At 39.1% G+C, this 22,096-nt stretch overlaps 1 protein-coding gene across 2 annotated transcripts in view; it reads left to right on the forward strand.

Moving 5' to 3' along the window:
• The window catches only part of AXDND1 (axonemal dynein light chain domain containing 1), a 201,704-nt gene that overhangs the window by 50,478 nt on the left and 129,130 nt on the right, over positions 1-22,096 (forward strand). For both annotated transcript variants that reach the window (XM_078000904.1, XM_001115400.5), the window contains exons 13-14: positions 19,600-19,701; positions 20,527-20,681. In XM_078000904.1, the coding sequence (XP_077857030.1) occupies positions 19,600-19,701; positions 20,527-20,681 (257 nt within the window). The remainder of the gene's footprint in view (positions 1-19,599; positions 19,702-20,526; positions 20,682-22,096) is intronic.

A 22,096-nucleotide genomic window follows, 5' to 3' on the forward strand; every position in this document is an offset into this window, starting at 1 on the left:
CATAGATTTTTGTATGCTGGATTTACATTTTCATTTATTTCAAGACAATTTTTCATTTTGTTCTTGATTTCTACATTGACCATTGGTCATTCCAGAAAATGTTGTTTAATTTCCATGTGTTTATGAAGTATCCAAGATTCCTCCTGTTATCGATTTCAAGTTTTATTCCATCATTGTGGTCAGAAAAAATACTTGATATGATTTCTACTTTTTGAATTTCTTCAGACTTGTTTTGTGGCCTAAGATATGGAATATTCTAGAGAATGTTTCATCTGCTGACAAAAAGAATGTGTATTCCTTAACAGATGGGTGAAATGTTCTGTAAATGTCAGTTAGGCCTATTAGGTCCAGTGTGTAGTTTAACTCCATTTTTTTTGTTGATTTCTTGTCTGTCCATTACTGAAAAGGGTGTTAAAATCCTTTACTATTATTATATTACATTTTGTCTCTCCCTTTTTTTTTTTCTTTGAGATGAAGTCTCACTCCATTGCCCAGGCTGGAGTGCAGTGGTGCAGTCTTGGCTCACTGCAATCTCCGCCTCCTGGGTTCAAATAATTCTCCTGCCTCAGTCTCCCTAGCAGCTGGGATTACACGTGCCTGCCACCACGCCTGGCTAATTTTTGTATTTTTAGTAGAGACAGAGTTTCACCATGTTGGCCAGGCTGGTCGTGAACTCCTGACCTCAAGTAATCTGCCCACCTCAGTCTCCCAAAGTGCTGGGATTACAGGCATGAGCCAGTGTGCCTGGCCATCTCTCCCTTTGTATCTGTTAATATTTGCTTTATATAGTTTGGAGCTCCAGTGTTGGGTGTATAATTATTACATCTTCTTTATAATTGTTATATCTTTTTGTTGAATTGAATCCTTTATAATTATATAGTAACCTTTTTTTTTTACAGACTTTGATTTGTAACTTATTTTATCTGATATAAGTACAGCTACTCCTGCTCTATTTGGTTACCAATTGCATGGAATATCTTTTTCTACCTATTAACTTTCAGTATGTATGTGTTATTATAGTTGAGTGGATTTTGTGTAGACAGATATTCTTGGGTCTTGTTTCTTTATCCATTCAGCCATTCTGTGCCTTTTAATTGGATAATTGAGTTCATTTACATTCAGTGTTATTATTGATAAGTAAGGATTTACTACTCCCATTTTGTTGCTTTTTATCTTGTTTTATAACTCCTCTTTTCCTTTCTTACTATTTTCCTTTGTGATTAAGTGATTATCTCTGATAGTATGTTTTAATTTGTTGCCTTTTTTTAAGTGAATCTATTATAGGTTTTTGCATTGTGGTTACCATGAAGCTTACAAAAAACATTGTATAGATATAACAGGTTTTTTTTAAAAAAAGAGATGACAATTCATCTTAGATTACAAAAAAGAATAGAAGCAAATAAAAAATGAAAAAAATACACTTTAACTCTATCTTCCTCAATATTTTGACTTTTAGTTATTTATATTTACATATTTATACATTACCCATCTCTTAACTAGTTGCTGTAGCTATTATTGTTTTTGATAGATTTGTCTTTTAGGCTTCATACTAGAGTTATGAGTGGATTGCACACCACAGTTACAGTATTAGCATATTCTAGATTCGTCTGTGTCGATCATTTTACCAGTGGGTTTTATATCTTCAAAGTTTTTTTTACATATTGGTGTTTTTTCTTTTAGATTGAATAACTCCCATTAGCATTTCTTATAAGAGAGGTCTGTTGATGGTAAATTCTCTCAGTTTGTGTTTGGGAAATACTATCTCTCCTTCATATTTAACGAATAACTTTGCTAGATATAGTATTCTTGGATAGCAGGGTTGTTTGTTTGTTTTCTTACAGCACTTTGAAAATGTCATTTATTTCCTTCCTGCCCTGTATGGTTTCCATTGAGAAGTCTGTTGCCAGGCAAATTGGAGTTCCTTAACATGTTATTTGTTTCTGTACTCTTGCTACTTTTAGGATCATCTTTTTGTTCTTGGCCTTTGAGAGTTGGATTATCATATGCCTTGGATGGTCTTGTTTGGGTAACATCTGTTTGGTGCTCTCAGACCTTCCTATAACTGGACATTCATATCTTAAATTTTTGAAAGTTTTCTATTATCATTTCTTTTTTTGTTTTGTTTTTTGAGAAGGAGTCTTGCTCTGACACCCAGGCTGGAGTGCAGTGGCACGATCTTGGCTCACTGCAACCTCTGCCTCCTGGGTTCAAGTGATTCTCCTGCCCCAGTCTCCTGAGTAGCTGGGACTACAGGCACATGCCACCATGCCCAGCGAATTTTTTTGTATTTTTAGTAGAGACGGAGTTTCACCATGTTGGCCAGGCTGGTCTCAAACTCCTGACCTCAAGCGATCCACCCGCCTTGGCCTCCTAAAATGCTGGGATTACAGGTGTGAACCACCGTGCCTGGCCTATAATTTATTTTAATAAACTTTCCATCCCTTGCTCTTGCAACACCAGTAATTCTTAGATTTGGTCATTTGAGGTAACTTTCTACATCTTGTAAGTGATTCTTGTTTCTTTCTTTCCTTTTTTTTTTGGGGGGGGGATGGAGTTTTGCTCTTGTTGCCCAAGCTGGAGTGCAATGGCGCAAACTGAGCTCACTGCAACCTCTGCTTCCTGGGTTCAAGCGATTATCCTGCCTTAGTCTCCTGAGTAGTTGGGATTACAGGCACGTGCCACCACACCTGGCTGTTTTTTGTATTTTTAGTAGAAACGGGGTTTCACCATGTTAGCCGGGCTGATCTCAAACTCCTGATCTCAGGTGATCCACCTGCCTTGGCCTCCCAAAGTGCTGGGGTTGTAGCAGGATGAGCCGCGGACAAAACCCCTCAGACACCGAGATAGTGAAGGGAGTGACTTTAATCAGCTGGAAGCATCGGCAGGCTAGCGTCTTAAAATCTGAGCTCGTCAGGTGCTCAACTTCTGTCCCTTTTAAGGGCTCATAACTCTAAGGGGGTCTGTGTGAGAGGGTTGTGATTGATTGAGAAAGCCAGGGGGTACGTGACAGGGGCTGTGAGCACCAGTGGTCAGAGTGAAACAGAACAGAACGGGAGGTTTCACAGTGTCCTTCCATACAATGTCTGGATTCTATAGATAACAACAGTTGCTAGGTCAGGGGTTGATCTTTAACTGCCAGGCTTAGGTCAGGTAGGCCCAGGCCTGGTTTCGGGTCTGGTTCCTAGGCACTGGGCTACCTGCCTTTAGTTTTGCTTCTCTTTCCTTTTCTGAGTATAAAACAATGTAAGAGGCTCTCTCTCTTCCCTCATTTCCCCCCTTTGAGACTCTCACCTTTTTATTAGTTGGAGTTCTCACTCTTATTTTCGCTATTTTTGTCTTCTTGTGCAATAGATTGATAGTGAGTCGTATAGTACACTTGTGCTGAAGCATTCTGGTGAACTAAGGTAGCGATGAGGCTTTTATCATTTGAAGAAGTACAGGTAGCAAACAGGGAGCAGTAAGCAGGTTCCTATTACTATTATAACTCCTATTATAAGAGTTTTAAATCTTCCTAGTGCTGGGAACAAATTTCTAAACAAGGCCTTAGGATCAAATACATGCTACACTTGCACGGGCACATGTGCCAGTTTTGTTATATCTTTATGTCTTCAACTACTTGCCCCTGATCATCTATGTGTAGACAGCAATTAGTAAGATTAAATTTTTCACAAACCCTTCCTTCAGTTGCTAGCAAGTAGTTGAGAGCTAGTCTATTTTGATAGATAGCATTCCTCATCTGAATTTGTTGCTGGGCTAGAACAGTCAAGGCTTGACTGGTTTCATTAGTGATGATTCCTAAAACAGCTTGCAACTGTATGATTCAGTTGAGCACGTAAATGGGGGTCTGGTATCCCTATGAGCTGCCTTGTACCTAAGTAGCAGGCCTATAATATTGTATGATTCTCTTAGGGGGCTATTCATTATTTTTCAATTTTTTATAGCTATGCTTTTCTTTTTGTGGGAAGCATAGACAGGGAAGCCCAGGATTTCACTTGTTTTTATGGGCAGTAGGAAGAAAGATGGTTTAATAGTGCCAATAACACAACTACCTGTCCACTGGTCAGGCAGCTTAATGGAGGTTCTATGTCCACATATCCAGTATAGCCTAATCGGGGGCCATCTAGCCCTGGTGGGATTCTGGGTGGGCTTAAATGGTCTGCAACTTTGGTAATTTACTGAATGGATTTTTATCTGTATGGTTTGAACTCCACCATGTAACTGTTTTTGTGGTACCATTATACAGTTTTTGTCCTAGGCAACTAAGTCATCCTACAGAATGAGTGAATTCTTTCCTTTTTTTAGCTATGCAATATTGCCTAATAATTGAGACTTTTAGAACCTAGAAATGATCAGGGTGATTCTTTTGGACCGGGAATTCATCAGGAACTGGGTCTATAGGCACTAATTCTCGGGCTTCTTATGGCCATTGATCTCCTATTACAGTTCTTTCACAAACATAACATTTAGAGACTGGGCTACATACCTTGGATAGAATAGCATTATACAAACAAGTTTCTTTTAGAGTTCTGGTATACTTATAAAAACCATAAAATAATAGGACTGTAGCAATCTTTTGTCCTACCTCAGTGACTTGATGTATATACGGGGAACAGTCCTCAGTCTGAGGAAGGTCAGTTGATGTCCTTACTGTACAAGTCCAAATTTTAAGGAAAATGAGTCCTGCGATGAGTTTCCTGATGCTTTGGCTGTGCGTGGACCAGTCAGCTTCTGGGTGTGACTGGAGCAGGGCTTGTTGTCTTCTTCAGAGTCACTTTGCAGGGGTTGGCGAAGCTGCTCCAATCCATGTACAGCCCTCAGTCTACTGATGTTTAAGGATGGTCTCAGAGGTTGGGCCCACTAGAATAAACTGAGTTCAATACCTCTACACAGTTATGTTTAACTGGGCTCTCTGATACCAGGAGCAAGGTGGCGGGGTTTAGGGTGTTGCAAACTTCAGTGGTTATGTGGGGATTTTCACAGAGCAAGCTTTGGTATCTAGTTAATCTAGCATTTGTTAGCTAATGATGTCCTTTGGTATTTATGAAAGTCACCACAGCATGGGAGTACTTTATGTTTAGGTTTTGCCTAAGAGTTAGCTTATCTGCTTCTTGTGCTAACAGGGCCATTGCTGCCAGGGCCTTTAGACACGGGGGCCAGCGTTTGGAAACCCCATCTAGTTTTTTGAAAGATAGGCCACTGGCCTTGGCCAGGGTCCTACAGTCTGAGTTAAAACTCCAATTGCCATTTTTTTTTCTTTTTGACACATAGAGTGTAAAAAGTTTTGTCAGGTCAGTTAGTCCCAGGGCTGGGGCCAACCTGAGTTTTTCTTTTAACTCATGAAAAGCTTGTTGCTGTTGGTTGTATAGATGTAGTTTATCTAATTTATATTTTTACTGACTGACATCTACCAAAATATTGACTTAAATCCTGTAACTATTTGATTTCAAGCTTTAAATTGATCTGGTATTCCTTGCGGGGCTCCAATTACATCTAAATAGATGTGAGAGTTGAAAGACCTATAAGGGGCTTCTGTCACTTTATGATGTCTTATTTTTCCTCCCTCTGGTTGATGAAATGCCAGGGTGAAAGGGATAGCTAATTGGACTAAAGTATAAGTGCCACTCCAGTTATTCGGCAGAGTGCCCAGTAATGGTCCACCACAATACCACCACACATCCACTTGGGGATGAACAAGGACTGACTCCGATTGATAAGCTCTTCAAAATTCTTAAGCTTATCGCATCCCTTCAGGTCTCCAAGGAATGCTAAGTTTCCTCTCTGTTGTGAGAGACACAAAGTGAACTTAGTGTTGGGAGATGGAGGCTGGATGGCCCTCGGGGGCTGACCTGCAGGGTGCCGGACTTTGGGATATAGCAGAGAGAACCTGGCATGACTTATTACTGCAAACTGTAGAATCCTGGAAAAGAGTTACTATGCAGCCCACGCCTGGTCGACTGGAGGACCACCTTAGTGGAAGGGGGACAGTCTGGGCCTCTGGCCTGCCAAGTGCACAAGCATAACAATTGCTTTTGTTTAACATGCAGATGGAATATTTGATCCATTTCAACCAGATATTTGCATCTTGGTATGCTGTCTTAATTGCCAACGTTTAAGTTTTTAACTTTTATGATCTTCTAGTAAAATGAATGTTTCTTTTAGCACCTATTTTTATTAGTTTTTAAACCAAAGAAATCCAAATACCATTTTACATTTAACAATGCTTTTTGTATGATTTTTGTACTTGATTTTACCTTTATATTAGCGTGTTATTAATGTTAAACTTAATTTTAATAAAACCTTGTAGACATATATATTTTTTAAATTTATTTATTATTATTATACTTTAAGTTGTAGGGTACATGTGCATAACGTGAAGGTTTGTTACATATGTATACTTGTGCCATGTTGGTGTGCTGCACCCATCAACTCGTCATTTACATCAGGTATAACTCCCAATGCAATCCCTCCCCCCTCCCCCCTCCCCATGATAGGCCCCTGTGTGTGATGTTCCCCTTCCTGAGTCCAAGTGATCTCATTGTTCAGTTCCCACCTATGAGTGAGAACATGCGGTGTTTGGTTTTCTGTTCTTGTGATAGTTTGCTAAGAATGATGGTTTCCAGCTGCATCCATGTCCCTACAAAGGACACAAACTCATCCTTTTTGATGGCTGCATAGTATTCCATGGTGTATATGTGCCACATTTTCTTAATCCAATCTGTCACTGATGGACATTTGGGTTGATTCCAAGTCTTTGCTATTGTGAATAATGCTGCAATAAACATACGTGTGCATGTGTCTTTATAGCAGCATAATTTATAATCCTTTGGGTATATACCCAGTAATGGGATGGCTGGGTCATATGGTACCTCTAGTTCTAGATCCTTGAGGAATCGCCATACTGTTTTCCATAATGGTTGAACTAGTTTACAATCCCACCAACAGTGTAAAAGTGTTCCTGTTTCTCCACATCCTCTCCAGCACCTGTTGTTTCCTGACTTTTTAATGATCGCCATTCTAACTGGTGTGAGATGGTATCTCATTGTGGTTTTGATTTGCATTTCTCTGATGGCCAGTGATGATGAGCATTTTTTCATGTGTCTGTTGGCTGTATGAATGTCTTCTTTTGAGAAATGTCTGTTCATATCCTTTGCCCACTTTTTGATGGGGTTGTTTGTTTTTTTCTTGTAAATTTGTTTGAGTTCTTTGTAGGTTCTGGATATTAGCCCTTTGTCAGATGAGTAGATTGCAAAAATTTTCTCCCATTCTGTAGGTTGCCTGTTCACTCTGATGGTAGTTTCTTTTGCTGTGCAGAAGCTCTTTAGTTTAATTAGATCCCATTTGTCAATTTTGGCTTTTGCTGCCGTTGCTTTTGGTGTTTTAGACATGAAGTCTTTGCCCATGCCTATGTCCTGAATGGTACTACCTAGGTTTTCCTCTAGGATTTTTATGGTATTAGGTCTAACATTTAAGTCTCTAATCCATCTTGAATTAATTTTCGTATAAGGAGTAAGGAAAGGATCCAGTTTCAGCTTTCTACTTATGGCTAGCCAATTTTCCCAGCGCCATTATTAAATAGGGAATCCTTTCCCCATTTCTTGTTTCTCTCAGGTTTGTCAAAGATCAGATGGCTGTAGATGTGTGGTATTATTTCTGAGGACTCTGTTCTGTTCCATTGGTCTATATCTCTGTTTTGGTACCAGTACCATGCTGTTTTGGTTACGGTAGCCTTGTAGTATAGTTTGAAGTCAGGTAGCGTGATGCCTCCAGCTTTGTTCTTTTGACTTAGGATTGTCTTGGAGATGCGGGCTCTTTTTTGGTTCCATATGAACTTTAAAGCAGTTTTTTCCAATTCTGTGAAGAAACTCATTGGTAGCTTGATGGGGATGGCATTGAATCTATAAATTACCTTGGGCAGTATGGCCATTTTCACGATATTGATTCTTCCTATCCATGAGCATGGTATGTTCTTCCATTTGTTTGTGTCCTCTTTTATTTCACTGAGCAGTGGTTTGTAGTTCTCCTTGAAGAGGTCCTTTACATCCCTTGTAAGTTGGATTCCTAGGTATTTGATTCTCTTTGAAGCAATTGTGAATGGAAGTTCATTCCTGATTTGGCTCTCTGTTTGTCTGTTACTGGTGTATAAGAATGCTTGTGATTTTTGCACATTAATTTTGTATCCTGAGACTTTGCTGAAGTTGCTTATCAGCTTAAGGAGATTTTGGGCTGAGACAATGGGGTTTTCTAAATATACAATCATGTCATCTGCAAACAGGGACAGTTTGACTTCTTCTTTTCCTAACTGAATACCCTTGATTTCTTTCTCTTGCCTAATTGCCCTAGCCAGAACTTCCAACACTATGTTGAATAGGAGTGGTGAGAGAGGGCATCCCTGTCTTGTGCCAGTTTTCAAAGGGAATTTTTCCAGTTTTTGCCCATTCAGTATGATATTGGCTGTGGGTTTGTCATAAATAGCTCTTATTATTTTGAGGTACGTTCCATCAATACCAAATTTATTGAGCGTTTTTAGCATGAAGGCCTGTTGAATTTTGTCAAAAGCCTTTTCTGCATCTATTGAGATAATCATGTGGTTCTTGTCTTTGGTTCTGTTTATATGCTGGATTATGTTTATTGATTTGCGAATGTTGAACCAGCCTTGCATCCCAGGGATGAAGCCCACTTGATCATGGTGGATAAGCTTTTTGATGTGTTGCTGAATCCAGTTTGCCAGTATTTTATTGAGGATTTTTGCATCGATGTTCATCAGGGATATTGGTCTAAAATTCTCTTTTTTAGTTGTGTCTCTGCCAGGCTTTGGTATCAGGATGATGTTGGCCTCATAAAATGAGTTAGGGAGGATTCCCTCTTTTTCTATTGATTGGAATAGTTTCAGAAGGAATGGTACCAACTCCTCCTTGTACCTCTGGTAGAATTCAGCTGTGAATCCATCTGGTCCTGGACTTTTTTTGATTGGTAGGCTATTAATTATTGCCTCAATTTCAGAGCCTGCTATTGGTCTATTCAGGGATTCAACTTCTTCCTGGTTTAGTCTTGGAAGAGTGTAAGTGTCCAGGAAATTATCCATTTCTTCTAGATTTTCCAGTTTATTTGCATAGAGGTGTTTATAGTATTCTCTGATGGTAGTTTGTATTTCTGTGGGGTCGGTGGTGATATCCCCTTTATCATTTTTAATTGCGTCGATTTGATTCTTCTCTCTTTTCTTCTTAATTAGTCTTGCTAGTGGTCTGTCAATTTTGTTGATCTTTTCAAAAAACCAACTCCTGGATTCATTGATTTTTTGGAGAGTTTTTTGAGTCTCTATCTCCTTCAGTTCTGCTCTGATCTTAGTTATTTCTTGCCTTCTGCTAGCTTTCGAATGTGTTTGCTCTTGCTTCTCTAGTTCTTTTAATTGCGATGTTAGAGTGTCAATTTTAGATCTTTCCTGCTTTCTCTTGTGGGCATTTAGTGCTATAAATTTCCCTCTACACACTGCTTTAAATGTGTCCCAGAGATTCTGGTATGTTGTATCTTTGTTCTCATTGGTTTCAAAGAACATCTTTATTTCTGCCTTCATTTCGTTATGTACCCAGTAGTCATTCAGGAGCAGGTTGTTCAGTTTCCATGTAGTTGAGCGGTTTTGATTGAGTTTCTTAGTCCTGAGTTCTAGTTTGATTGCACTGTGGTCTGAGAGACAGTTTGTTATAATTTCTGTTCTTGTACATTTGCTGAGGAGTGCTTTACTTCCAATTACGTGGTCGATTTTGGAGTAAGTACGATGTGGTGCTGAGAAGAATGTATATTCTGTTGATTTGGGGTGGAGAGTTCTGTAGATGTCTATTAGGTCTGCTTGCTGCAGAGATGAGTTCAATTCCTGGATATCCTTGTTAACTTTCTGTCTCGTTCATCTGTCTAATGTTGACAGTGGAGTGTTGAAGTCTCCCATTATTATTGTATGGGAGTCTAAGTCTCTTTGTAAGTCTCTAAGGACTTGCTTGATGAATCTGGGTGCTCCTGTATTGGGTGCATATATATTTAGGATAGTTAGCTCTTCCTGTTGAATTGATCCCTTTACCATTATGTAATGGCCTTCTTTGTCTCTTTTGATCTTTGATGGTTTAAAGTCTGTTTTATCAGAGACTAGTATTGCAACCCCTGCTTTTTTTTGTTCTCCATTTGCTTGGTAAATCTTCCTCCATCCCTTTATTTTGAGCCTATGTATGTCTCTGCGTGTGAGATGGGTCCCCTGAATACAGCAGACTGATGAGTCTTGACTCTTTATCCAGTTTGCCAGTCTGTGTCTTTTAATTGGAGCATTTAGTCCATTTACATTTAAGGTTAAGATTGTTATGTGTGAACTTGATCCTGCCATTATGATATTAACTGGTTATTTTGCTCGTTAGTTGATGCAGTTTCTTCCTAGCCTCGATGGTCTTTACATTTTGGCATGTTTTTGCAATGGCTGGTACCGGTTGTTCCTTTCCATGTTTAGTGCTTCTTTCAGGGTCTCTTGTAAGGCAGGCCTAGTGGTGACAAAATCTCCAAGCATTTGCTTATCTGTAAAGGATTTTATTTCTCCTTCACTTATGAAACTTAGTTTGGCTGGATATGAAATTCTGGGTTTAAAATTCTTTTCTTTAAGAATGTTGAATATTGGCCCCCACTCTCTTCTGGCTTGGAGAGTTTCTGCCGAGAGATCTGCTGTTAGTCTGATGGGCTTCCCTTTGTGGGTAACCCGACCTTTCTCTCTGGCTGCCCTTAAGATTTTTTCCTTCATTTCAACTTTGGTGAATCTGGCAATTATGTGTCTTGGAGTTGCTCTTCTTGAGGAGTATCTTTGTGACGTTCTCTGTATTTCCTGGATTTGAATGTTGGCCTGCCCTACTAGGTTGGGGAAGTTCTCCTGGATGATATCCTGAAGAGTGTTTTCCAACTTGGTTCCATTTTCCCCCTCACTTTCAGGCACCCCAATCAGACGTAGATTTGGTCTTTTTACATAATCCCATACTTCTTGCAGGCTTTGTTCATTTCTTTTTCTTCTTTTTTCTTTTGGTTTCTCTTCTCGCTTCATTTCATTCATTTGATCCTCAATCGCAGATACTCTTTCTTCCAGTTGATCGAGTCGGTTACTGAAGCTTGTGCATTTGTCATGTATTTCTCGTGTCATGGTTTTCATCTCTTTCATTTTGTTTATGACCTTCTCTGCATTAATTACTCTAGCCATCAATTCTTCCACTTTTTTTTTCAAGATTTTTATTTTCTTTGCGCTGGGTACGTAATTCCTCCTTTAGCTCTGAGAAATTTGATGGACTGAAGCCTTCTTCTCTCATCTCGTCAAAGTCATTCTCCGTCAAGCTTTGATCCATTGCTGGCGATGAGCTGCGCTCCTTTGCCGGGGGAGATGCGCTCTTATTTTTTGAATTTCCAGCTTTTCTGCCCTGCTTTTTCCCCATCTTTGTGGTTTTATCTGCCTCTGGTCTTTGATGATGGTGATGTACTGATGGGGTTTTGGTGTAGGTGTCCTTCCTGTTTGATGGTTTTCCTTCTAACAGTCAGGACCCTCAGCTGTAGGTCTGTTGGAGATTGCTTGAGGTCCACTCCAGACCCTGTTTGCCTGGGTATCAGCAGCAGAGGCTGCAGAAGATAGAATATTTCTGAACAGCAAGTGTACCTGTCTGATTCTTGCTTTGGAAGCTTCCTCTCAGGGGTGTACTCCACCCTGTGAGGTGTGGGGTGTCAGACTGCCCCTAGTGGGGGATGTCTCCCAGTTAGGCTACTCAGGGGTCAGGGACCCACTTGAGCAGGGAGTCTGTCCCTTCTCAGATCTCAACCTCCGTGTTGGGAGATCCACTGCTCTCTTCAAAGCTGTCAGACAGAGTCGTTTGTGTCTGCAGAGGTTTCGGCTGCGTTTGTTATTGCCCTGTCCCCAGAGGTGGAGTCTACAGAGACAGGCAGGTTTCCTTGAGCTGCTGTGAGCTCCACCCAGTTCGAGCTTCCCAGCAGCTTTGTTTACCTACTTAAGCCTCAGCAATGGCGGGCGCCCCTCCCCCAGCCTCGCTGCTGCCTTGCCGGTAGATCACAGACTGCTGTGCTAGCAATGAGGGAGGCTCCCTGGGTGTGGGACCCTCCCGGCCAGGTGTGGGATATGATCTCCTGGTGTGCCTGTTTGCTTAAAGCGCAGTATTGGGGTGGGAGTTACCCGATTTTCCAGGTGTTGTGTGTCTCAGTTCCCCTGGCTAGGAAAAGGGATTCCCTTCCCCCTTGCGCTTCCCAGGTGAGGCAATGCCTCGCCGTGCTTCAGCTCTCGCTGGTCGGGCTGCAGCAGCTGACCAGCACCGATTGTCCGGCACTCCCCAGTGAGATGAACCCAGTACCTCAGTTGAAAATGCAGAAATCACCAGTCTTCTGTGTCGCTCGCGCTGGGAGTTGGAGACTGGAGCTGTTCCTATTCGGCCATCTTGCTCCGCCCCCCGTAGACATATTTATCTAATTTTTAATGTTTGACCATAAGGTAAGATTTTATAGACTCTTTTTAACCTTTTATAATTTTTGTTAAAGAGCATGGCGCTTTAAGAAAAACCTATTGCATTTTTACTTTAATGTCCAGTTCACAGAAAAACTGGATGATACCTTTTTAACTTTAGCTAATATGTTTACACACAGAATTTTCTTTATAATTAATGTTTTAAAACTTGCTTAAACTTTAAAAACAATAATTTTTTTAACCTTTTAATGTAGGTAAAAATCCACATTCTTATGCCTCCTTATAATCCTTTTACCAAAGGTGTATTTTACTTTTCTTATACACCTTGCACATAAACTGTTTCTTCAATTGTACTCAAAAGACCTTATTACTTTTAAATTATACAACATTTTTTGCGTAAAAATTTTTTATAACATTTTTTCTTTTACAACTTTCACAGACAATTCTTCGACATGTCTCAACTTTCTGACTTATTACAAACATTTCTTTCTTTGAACAACCAGTTAATTTATTTCAGGACAAGAATTTACTGTATAACACTCTTTTTACATAAATTCTACCTCCCCCTTTCTTTTCTTTTTTTTTTTTTTTGAAGGTAAACATTCTTTTTTTTTTTTTTTTAAAGCGAACTTTCTTTATGTCTGTGGACTAGACTGTCTATAAGGCCACAAGATTAGAATACTAGAATACTATAATACATGTTACACTGTTAACTTTTAGCAACTTTACTTTTGTTGAAAACCTTGTAAGTTTGGGATTTCAATTATCCTTTGCTATTAATAAGGCCTTGTTTAGTGTAAATTAACTTAGAATTGGTATAGATGGACTTTTTTTTTTTTTTTTTTCTGTTAGCAAAGCAGCTGCCACTACAGATTGAATGCATCTGGGCCATCCACAGGTTACTGGGTTAAGGATTTTTGATAGGAAGGCCTCAGTGCTTTTGGGATACACCCTTGTTTACACTGACAACAAAGTGGTGTTAAGAGTGTTACAGGGTTACTGAGAATACTTTTAATTATCAATTATAGGTTTTAAATTTACCTTGGCTTTTAAAGGAATAGGGTATACTGTTTTTTTCTTAACTACTTGTATATTTCTCTTTCTCTTTTTCTTTCTCTCTTTGACTTTCTCTCTTTCTCTCTCTCTCTGACTTTCCTTTTGCCTCTGTCCCTTCCTCTCTTTCTGCCTGTCTCTTTGTCTCTCTCTTTTCTTGACTCCTTCTTTGTCTCTCTGTCTCTTCCTCTCTGTCTTTTCCTCTCTCTCTTTGCCTCTTTTCTTTCTTTCTCTTTCCTTTCTTTCTCTCTGCTGGTCTTTCCTTACCTCTGCCAGCCACTTATGCTGCTGTTCTCTTAACTACTGTTGTGGGGGAAGGGGGTTTAAAACTAGCTGTAACTGTCTATGTACGGAAACTAGTCTGGGTGCCTTGGCTTACAGGTTACCTTCTGCCATACTTTTGAAACAAGGGACCTGTCTAGGCTTCCTTCTGATGGCCAACCCACCTCTAATGCTGACCAGTCTATTTCACACAAAGTTCTAAGTTTTCCTGGCGCCATAGTAACACCATAATCTCCCTTAAATCCTTTCTTGAAATTTTTCAACATAGTTCCTAGTGGGGTGGGCTTACTTTGTGCCTGACCCATGTCTCCTGGAGACAAAACACCACGCTCACACCACACGCACACTACAAAACAAAGAATGGGTAAAAAGGGCACACACACACTTTTACAGTTACGCCAAACCAGAATCAAAACTAAAATCAGAGTATCAAGAAATCCAAGCCCAGTCAAAACCAAAACCAAAGTATCAAGCAATCCAAGTCAAGTCAAAAACAAAACCCAAAGTGCCAGTACAGGCACACGGTGGGTGATTAGGCCACGCTTCCACTCAGATGGAGTTCGCAAGTTACCAAGACCAGTCCTGTCAAGCAATTTAAACCAAGTCAAAACCAAAACTAAACCAAAGTGCTGATGAAGGCATGCCACGGGTGATCAGGCCACGCTTCCACTCAAATGGAGTGGGCAAGTTCCCAAGACTAGTCTTACCAAGTTTTAGATGTCCAGACTCCAAGTGCCAGTTCCTTCCCAGTGTTCAGCCACTGCATTGATCCTCCGCGGGAGCCTGCCACACACCGCTCTGGTGAGGCATCCCACCAGGGCAAATGCCTACCTGGGAGTGCTCTTGGGATCTGTGTTGCTCCGGCTGGTTGGAATCCCCCACAGGGATGTTCCACAGGGCAGGCTAAAGCCGCCTAAGGAGCTGCCTCAACTGTCCATTAATCACCTTGCTTCCCAGTCAGGGAACCAAGAGGATTATAGGCATGAGCCATCATGCCAGGCCGATTCTTGTTTCTTTTTATTCTTTTTTTTCCTCCGATTGTGTACAAGTAGCCTATATTTGGGTTCACTGATTCTTTTCTCTTCTTGATGCAGTCTGCTGTTCAGAACCTCTGATGAATTTTTCAGTTTAGCAAATGTATTTCTCAGTTCCAGTAGTTTTATTTTTTTATTATTTCAATCTCTTTGTTACATTTCTCTGATAAATTTCTGAATTGCTTTTCTGGGTTATCGTGGAGATCACTGAGTTTTCTTAAAACTGTAGTTTTGAATTCTTCATCAGAGAGCTCATGTGTTAGAGTCACTCACTTGTTCCTTGCTTTGTCCATTTGGGGAGATCATGGTTCCCTGTTTGCTCTTGTTTCTTATGAATGTATGTCTATTACTTTGTATTGAAGGGTTAGTTAGTTATTCTAGTCTTCTCTGTCTGGCTTGTTTTATGTTTTATTGGCTACTTTTGCTTAGCAGATCTTAAGGTTGCTGCCTCCTTTTCAGCACTCCATGGTGCCTTAAACCCAGGTTCACCTCAACTCTAGTGAAGGATTGAAGTGCTGCCCTTCCCACGTAGGGGAGTTTCCAAAGGCAATATCCCTGCAGTGTGAGAAGGATGGCTAGGGACTAGTGCCCAGAGAATCTGCAGAGTGAACCTTGCACAGCATGGTGCTGCTGATAAGCCTCTCTTACATGGAGTCTCCTTTGGCTGAGTTGCAGAGCAAAGTTTCCAGGCCTGGGGATGGTAGTCCTTCCTCTACCCTTTGTCTCTGCCTGTCCTTGGGCATATTTATCTCTTCAGGCACTTGTGATGGTTTCCTGCCAAGGAATCAACATGATGGGGTCTCCTGCCAAGGAATCAACATGATGGGGAAGCTTGTTGTCCATCTTTATCTCACTTTTTCCAGTGTAAAAACCATGAGTTTGGGGGAAATTTTCCATGTGCTTTGTGCTGTGCTGGGCAGAAGCAGGGAGGGACATTGCAGATACGGAAGTCCAGTTCTTTCACTATCTGCTCAGAGTTTTTTATACCTCTCTGTGGCCCCAGGAACAGTCTCATCTTCATATTTGAGTTCTGGAATATTGCTGGTGATAATCTTGGTGCTGTATATTTGTTTCAGTTTTTTTTTTTTTTTTTTTTGGTGGAGTGGTTGAAGCCAGCTTGCTTTTATGCCACTATTTTGGTACTGGAAGCACCAATCATTTTTTCTTAAAAAAAACAAAAACAAAAACATTAGCTGGGCATGTTGGTGCACACCTGTAGTCCCAACTATTCCAGAGGCTGAGGTGGGAGGATTTCTTGAGCCTGGGAGGTTGAGGCTACAGTGAGCTGAGATCACACCACTGCACTCCAGCCTAGGTGAGACAGAGTGAGACCCTGTCTCAAATACGTGTGTGTGTGTGTGTGTGTGTGTGTAAAGAGAAAAATGTGGAAGCTCTTTTTTTTTTTTTTTTTTTTTTTTTTGAGACAGAGTCTCGCTCTGTTGCCTAGGCTGGAATGCAGTGGCACAATCTCGGCTCACTACAAGCTCTGCCTCCCGGGTTCAAGTGATTCTCCTGCCGCAGCCTCTCAAGTAGCTGGGATTACAGGCACGTGCCACTACACCCAGCTAATTTTTGTATTTTTAGTAGAGACGGGGTTTCACCATGTTGGTCAGGCTGGTCTCAAACTCCTGACCTTGTGATCTGCCTGCCTTGGCCTCCCAAAGTGCTGGGATTGCAGGAGTGAGCCACTGTGCCTGGCCAAAGCTTTTTCTAAGTATGATGTGAAACCTTAAAATTGAAGGTTCCATGCAGTGACAATCACTAGAAATAAAAGCAAATAACAAACTGGGAGAAAATGTTTGTACAGTTAATACTAAAAGTGGTCGAATAAATAAATTTTAAAGGTAAAATAATCCAGCAAAACAATGGGCACAGACTATAAACAGATAATTCAGAGTAAGAAATTCAAATAGCTAATAAATATATAAAAATATGTTCAACCTCACCAATCATCAATAGGACGGAATATACAGAATAATTAGATAACATTTTTAGCTTACCAGATTGGCAAACATAAACAGATGATAAACATGAACATTTGCATGTACTATTGATGGGCATGTATATTGATATAACCATTTTAGAAATTTTTATAGAGGCTAACAGTATTTTAAATTTGTACGTCTTTGACTAACCAATCACACAGGCAAGAAGTCATTCCATTCCTAAGAAATACTAGTACAAGTGAATAAGAATATGGATATTCATTTCAACAATGCTTGTGATTACAAAAATATTGAAATAATCTAAATATCCATCATAAGGGAAATTATAGTTATTCGAACAGTAGAATACTAGGGAGCCATTTAAAAGAATGTTGTAGATATATATATGTATGTGCAAAGATGGCTATGATAAGTAAAAGAAACAGCAAGTTTTAGAATAATATAAAAGGATAGGAGAATATTTAATAAAAACTATCACGAGTATATAAAAAAACTATGTGGCCGAGCGCGGTGGCTCAAGCCTGTAATCTCAGCACTTTGGGAGGCTGAGGCAGGCAGATGGCCTGATGTCAGGAGTTTGACACCAGCCTGGCCTACATGGTGAAACCCCATCTCTACTAAAAAAAAAAAAATACAAAAATTAGCCAGCATGGTGGCCCATGCTTGTAATCCCAGCTACTCAGGAGGCTGAGGCAGGAGAATCACTTGAACCTGGGAGGCAGAAGTTGCAGTGAGCTGAAATCGCACCATTGCACTCCAGCCTGGGCGACAGAGTGAGAATCAGTCTCAAAAACAAACAAACAAACAAACAACTATGTATAGTTTATATATGCACACACACAAAATCTTCACTAAGAGAGCAGCAAACTAATAAGACAGATTACCTTTGGTTAGTTGAATTTTAGGGTTGGGTGAGCTGGTGGGAATTTTGAATTTTACTTTATATTTCTATATTGTTTGACTTTAACAAATATATATTAATTTTTTGACTATGAAGGGTAATTTTTGAGGATCTATTAATTTTTAAAAATAAACTTTGAGCATGTGTTATGTGTCAGACATTATGCCATGTACTGGTTGGTAAAACAAAAATAATTGAGACAAAATTCCTGCCCATAAAACTTTATGAGATTCAAATATCTCAACAATTGAGAATGATGGACCTTTCTAGACAAATGGAATGTTAGTAGGGATAAATGTATAGATTAGTCTTATTAATATGATTAAAATTAATAATTACCATGATTAATATTATTTTTAAAAAAGAAGCAGCAATTATTTATTCAGTTATTACTGTTTGTTAGATATTTTGCTAAGGGAATAATTAGCATAGTTCTTACAGTAATCCCATGAAATAGTACTATCATTACCTACATTTTTCATATGAGGACTCAGAGAATTTGCCTAAGCTCGCATAGCTAATAAATGGTGAACCTAGCAAGTTTGATTCCAGAACCTGAACTCCCAATTTCCATTATATACCATATTCAGAGACAAAAGACAAATAAAACTCAGGGCAGCCACCTAAAGGAGGAGACCCAATGTAAGAGCAATCCATGTAAAAAAAAAAAAAAGATTTGTGACATTGAAATAACTGTGGATTCGCTGTAAGGCAACTGTATGAAATGATTCTCAAAACAATGCTGGACTTTTACAAGATTAGAAGTAAAGAGAATAGAAGGAGATCATTGTCTCATTTTTCTCTGAAATGGTCAGACCTCATCGAGAATACAGTGTTCCATTCTGATGCAGAATTTTTAAGGGCACATTGACATTTTCAGAGGAAACAATCATGACAGTAAATACATGATGTAAGAAACAGATTTGAGCTAGACATGTTCAGTGGAGAAAAAAGAAGAAAAGTGAGATCCTTCACACTAGAAGCTTTTCAACAGTAGAGAGCTGACCCCTGGTAGAGGTTTCTGTAGAATTCCTTGCATCGATGAGCTTTGTGTTAGATCATTCCTAGAGTCCCTTCTAACTGAAGTGACAGCTAGAATGTCAATTCCCTGAAAATAAGGACTTTATCTCTTTTGTTCATATCTATGTCCACAGTGTCTAGAACAGTATTTCATTAAATGACTATGCAGTTGATTTCTTATATTAGTGGTTCTCAAAGTATGACCCAGGGACCCCCCTGGGGGACATCCATAAGACCCTTTTAAGAGCTTCATGAAATCAAAATTAGTTTCATTATAATACTAAAATGTCGTTTGCCTTTTTCATTCTCATCCTTTTATTAAGAGTATGCAGTGGATTTTTCTAGCAGCTACATGACATGGTATATTCTAACAGATTGAATACAGAAACAAATGAGAATCCAGCTCTATTCTTCTAAGGCAAACATTAGATTTGTAAAAATGTAAAACAATAGCACTCTTTTTACTAATTTAACACAGTTTTTAAAAATAAAGATGCTATTTATGTTAATATGTAATGAGTTTGTTAAAGTTTAAGTGATTAACAAATATGTTTTAAATCTAATTTAATTTCTAATACAGTAAATATCAATAGATGCATTCTATATAAATAAAAGCACTTGAGAGTATAAAGCAGTCTTGAGATAACATTTTTTGTATAAAGGGGTCTTGAGATCAAATTTTTGGATAAATTTTGCCATACGCTATACTTCAGTTTGGTTCCAGTTCAGTGGAAAATGTGAATTTGTAATTCGTGTTAATGATTTAAACAAGAAATTTTAGTTGAGTTAATGATTCGATGAAAAACTGATAATGAAATCACTGTAATAAATTATAGTGGTTTGCTAATGTTTTAGGTTCCTGATTATAGTACATTATTTTTATAGGTAATTGAAAGAAATAGAGTCATATTGGCTAGAAGACTTTACCTTAATGAAAAAGGCTGGAATAAATACACTAAGCATTTAATCATACTGCTGGCAAACAAGGTAAAGGTCAATTATCTTCAGTTCTGGGGAAAAAAGACACCAAGTGGTGAGAGTTGAGACTGTAAGATGCCTTTGTTAAATTTATCGATTTGAAAAATATCGTTTTATATTAGTGCTTATTGTGTACAGAAAGAAAAATCTAAGGGAAGGTGAATAAAGGCTCTTATTTCTCTATATTTGCCTTCTAATTGAAGCAATTTATCTAAGTTTAATAACACTACAAGGTTATTCATACAGTTATGATCCTATTGATTCATGCTTAAAGTAAAAAAAGTAAATAGCTATGTTTTTTGAAATAGTTGCATTATCAATTTTATGGGAAAATTCAGTGAGCACACTAGATAGAAAAGGAGGGCATTTAGTATGTTTCTACCAAGTCAAAGCATTTACACTAGTCATTTCACTTTTCATTTAACTCTTAAGACAATTCTGTGAGATAGATATTAGGGTCTTTATGTATTAAAAAATTAATTCCAAATAGATTACATAAGTTTGCACAGCCAGTAATAGCTACACCTCACATTTGGTTTGGTTTGGCTTCTTGGTTCCTGTTCTATCTAGCACACCACACTGCCCCTGTGATAGTCCTATGGAAAAATTGGGTTCATGTTGCAAAGGAAAAAAAATCTTGTCTCTTAATACTTTATGTACCATGGAAAATTCCTCACCAAATGAACTATGTAGTAGTGTAACTTTTCAATTTTTTAATCAACTTTCTATGAATTTCTCTAGTATTAGAATATTAATAATGGCCTGGTGTATGTTAATGACTATCTGTTATATACATAAATGAATATATTATTTGATTCCATGCATTTCATCTAGGACACTGAAGACCTTGCATTGTTGCAGAAATTGACACAGAAATGGAGAAACTTAGTGAATAAATTTAAACAAGAGGTAGAAGAAATGGAAGAGTCTACAAGGGAGACATTGAAAATTGTTGAGAAAGGACTTACCAAATGGCAGGAGAGCTTCAAGTGAGTCACCAAGAATCTTGTTTTTCTGATTATACTTATATCATGTCTGATAACTCAGTCAAATTCTCTCTGTTCCTCCTTCTGTCTTTTACCTTGTAATCACTCTAACATTGATTTTGGGGAGCAGTACCTGTGAAGGCACAATCCTGCTAACAACCTTGAATAGTCTTGTGGTTTCTAGTGCTAACTATCTCTCTAGTCCATCCTGATCCCCCTGCTTAACTGCTGCTGTCCCCATTTGAGTCCAGTTCTTTTTCTTTTCTCTCTTTTTGAAATTAAGTCAACTTATTTCATTACTTTGGCAAACTTGAATATTTGGATCCATCTGCAAATCATATGCAGAGACGTAAAACCAATGGGTGACAGTTATAGGGAGATGGTTTTGATTGGATATCATACTTTGCAATGATTAGAGAAATGTGACAATGAAAGAAGCTGCTAATAAAGTAGTTAACCTTGGCTAAATCACAGCCAAGGTTAGTGGGAATCTATACTTTGGATGCAGTCTGGACTAGATTTCTTTTTTTTTTTGATACTGGGTCTCATTCTGTCGCCCAAGCTGGAATGCAGTGGCACAATCTTGGCTCATTGCTGCCTCCGTCTCCTGGGTGCAAGCGATTCTCCCACCTCAGCCTCCCAAGTAGCTGGGATTACAGGCATGCGCCACTACATCCGGCTAATTTTTGTATTTTTAGTAGAGACAGGGTTTCACCATGTTAGCCAGGCTGGTCTCGAACTCCCGGTCTTAGGTGATCCACCCACCTAGGCCTCCCAAACTGCTGGGATTACAGGCATGAGCCACCACGCCCAGCCTGGACTAGATTTCTAAGGTTTTTGTTTGTTTGTGTGTTTAAATTTAAGATGCTTTGTTTGTTGAGGCCTGGACTAGATAATTTCTAAGTTTTTTTTTTTTTTTTTTTTTTTAAACTTCAAGATGCTTTGTCTGTTAGGTACCATTTCCATTTCAAATTGAGAATAATGGTTGCAGTTTTTCATACCCCCTTGAAGTTTTCCCCATTAGTAGATTTGGAAGTTCTGGAAGCTGAAGCTGGTATGTCTCCAAGCTGGCTGCTCCTGCCGTGTACCCATTTCTATTGTTTGTTGATTCTTAGCTAGGAGGCGTGCATGGGTGGCCATAGTTCTTGTCTCTTTAGCTTCAGAAACCTATTAATCAATAGCTTTCACCTTGTGAGACTTTAGAGCCATTAAAGGAAATTGTTTCCTACCAGAAGTTGGGATTCCTGGCTTAAATGTTGAGTCTTAATTACTGTGTAGGCTTTCTTTCCATTTGTATATTGCTTTGGCAGCTGCATTCAACAGAAATTCTTCTGATAATGATCTGGTTTTTAATTCTCAAGACTCAAGAGACCACCCTTTAAAAAAAACACTCTTGTGGTCCATGGCCCTGTAACTTG

The sequence above is a fragment of the Macaca mulatta genome, chromosome 1, assembly GCF_049350105.2.
Source record: "Macaca mulatta isolate MMU2019108-1 chromosome 1, T2T-MMU8v2.0, whole genome shotgun sequence".
In the NCBI taxonomy this organism is placed as follows: Eukaryota; Metazoa; Chordata; class Mammalia; order Primates; family Cercopithecidae; genus Macaca; species Macaca mulatta.